Source organism: Spinacia oleracea, chromosome 1 (assembly GCF_020520425.1).
Source record: "Spinacia oleracea cultivar Varoflay chromosome 1, BTI_SOV_V1, whole genome shotgun sequence".
NCBI classification, from domain to species: Eukaryota; Viridiplantae; Streptophyta; class Magnoliopsida; order Caryophyllales; family Amaranthaceae; genus Spinacia; species Spinacia oleracea.
Genome location: NC_079487.1, coordinates 72,253,621 through 72,255,764, shown reverse-complemented (window position 1 = coordinate 72,255,764; position 2,144 = coordinate 72,253,621). Strand labels below are relative to the sequence as shown.

General features: G+C 40.0%; 1 protein-coding gene across 1 annotated transcript; it reads right to left on the bottom strand.

The window, feature by feature from the left end:
* Positions 1-931: 931 nt before the first annotated feature.
* LOC110800548 (uncharacterized) lies at positions 932-1,921 on the bottom strand. The gene has a single exon (XM_022005863.1). It carries the CDS (start codon positions 1,919-1,921, stop codon positions 932-934), a length of 990 nt encoding a protein of 329 aa, XP_021861555.1.
* Positions 1,922-2,144: the final 223 nt, after the last annotated feature.

Genomic DNA, 2,144 nt, shown 5'->3' with positions numbered 1-2,144 from the left:
CCCTGTCTCAAACCCTTCTTTTCAGGGATGGGAGTAGTAGGATAACCATTCAGCAGAATTGAGTAAGACACTGTGTACAAGCAAGCCATGATCCACTTGACAAACTGACTAGGAAACCCAAGTTCTTGCAGCATAATTTTGAGGAAAGGCCATTCTAAGGAATCATAAGCTTTCCTTAGATCAATCTTAATCATACATCTAGGAGAAATGTATTTCCTGTTATAGCCTTTGATCAGCTCTGAAGCAAGGAGGATGTTATCTGCTATAGATCTGCCAGGGATGAAACCAGTTTGAGAATTGCTGATGATTGTTTCCATTACTGGTTGCATCCTAGCTGTGAGAATTTTGGCAATAATCTTGTAAACTACTGAACAACAGGCAATAGGTCTAAACTAAGAGATTTTTGAAGCATTTTGAACTTTTGGCACCAGAGTAACAACTGTGTTGTTAACTTGTTTTAGTAACTTTCCAGAGGCAAAGAATTCCAGGACTGCTTGATAAACATCCTGCTTAATCACAGGCCAAGCTTTTTTGAAGAAACAGCTATTTAGTCCATCAATGCCAGGAGCTTTAGAGCTATCAATTCCCTTGAGAGCATCATCAATTTCCTGTGTGGAAACAGGAGCAATTAAAGCTTCAGCATGCTCATTTGACAAAATATTCCCATTTCTAACAATTGTAACATCAATACCCTGAAGAGTAGGAGCAGCAGAGCCTACTAAAGCAGTGTAGAAATGTGTGATTTCCTTAGTGATTTCATCCACAGTAGTCAGCCTATTACCATTATTGTCAAACAGCATATTAATGCTATTTCTTTTATATCTCTCTTTCATTGCTGAGAAAAAGAACTTGTTGTTTGCATCCCCCAGCTTTAACCACTGGATTCTAGCTTTCTGTTTATAAGCACTCTCTTGGATGCCTAAGAATTTCTTCAAAGACCCCAACAGATCCTTCTCTTTCTCTGCAGATTGATATCAGTACTGTTATCCACTAGAGCAAGTTGAGTATCATCCAAGTCTTGTCTCAACTGTTCTATTCTGGAATCTAGCTTTGCAAAATCTTTGGCATGCAGTTTCTTCAAACCAGCTTTAACATGTTTTAGCTTGGTCCACAATCTATACATAGCACAGCCCTGGATTGAGCAATCCCAACCTTCATTAACAGCTTTAACAAAATCAGTGTGATCATCCATATAATTGAAAAATTTAAATGGTCTACTCCCTTGTCTGGTATCCACTTCACTTCTAAGGATCAGAGGAGAGTGATCTGAAAGTCCTGGAACCATGTATTCCACCCAAGCATCAGTGTAAAAGGAGTGCCAGCCAGAATTTCCTAAGCACCAATCAATTCTGGATTCAATTCTCCTCTCCCCTTCCCCTTTATTGCTCCATGAATAAAAGCAGCCACTAGACTTGACCTCAACCAAATCAGTAGTATCCAAGAGTTGCTCAAAATCTTTGGTCTCTCTAATTGTTACAGGGTTTCCATTAGATCTGTCTGCACTATTCAAAACTGCATTGAAGTCACCTATAACACACCAAGGACCAGTCATAGCGTTAGCCAAACCCTCCAAATACCTCCACATGGGCACTCTATCTTCCACTGTGTGTAGACCATACACCACAGTTATGTGAGCAATAAGTTTACCATTCTTAGAGTTAACTAAGCAATGAATGCCATATTCCACCCTATCAATCACCTGCAAACTGATATCATTATGCAACCATCCAATCCAGATTCTACCCCTAGGTGAACAAACATAATTGTCAACCCAAGACCAGTTTGCACCAAATTTCTTCAAAATTCTACTACTATTGTGCTGTTTTACTCTAGTCTCTAACAAAGCAACAAAACTCACTTTGTTTTTATTCAAAAAGTTCTTCACCTCCCCTACTTTAGAAGGATCATTAAGGCCCCTCATGTTCCAGCTACAAACAATCATGGAACAATGTTAGGAGGGTCCTCTTCTCCCTCTACTGCATCATCACACCCACTACCATTCATCTCTTGAGAGTTGACCTGTGCTAGCCCAGTATGCTGTTGAGAAGCACTTGCCATAGTAGTCATGAGAGGTCTGTGAACTTTCCTTCTAGTGACAACTCTCCATCCATCCCCTCCCCCATCTTCAGAAACAGCAGTTACAT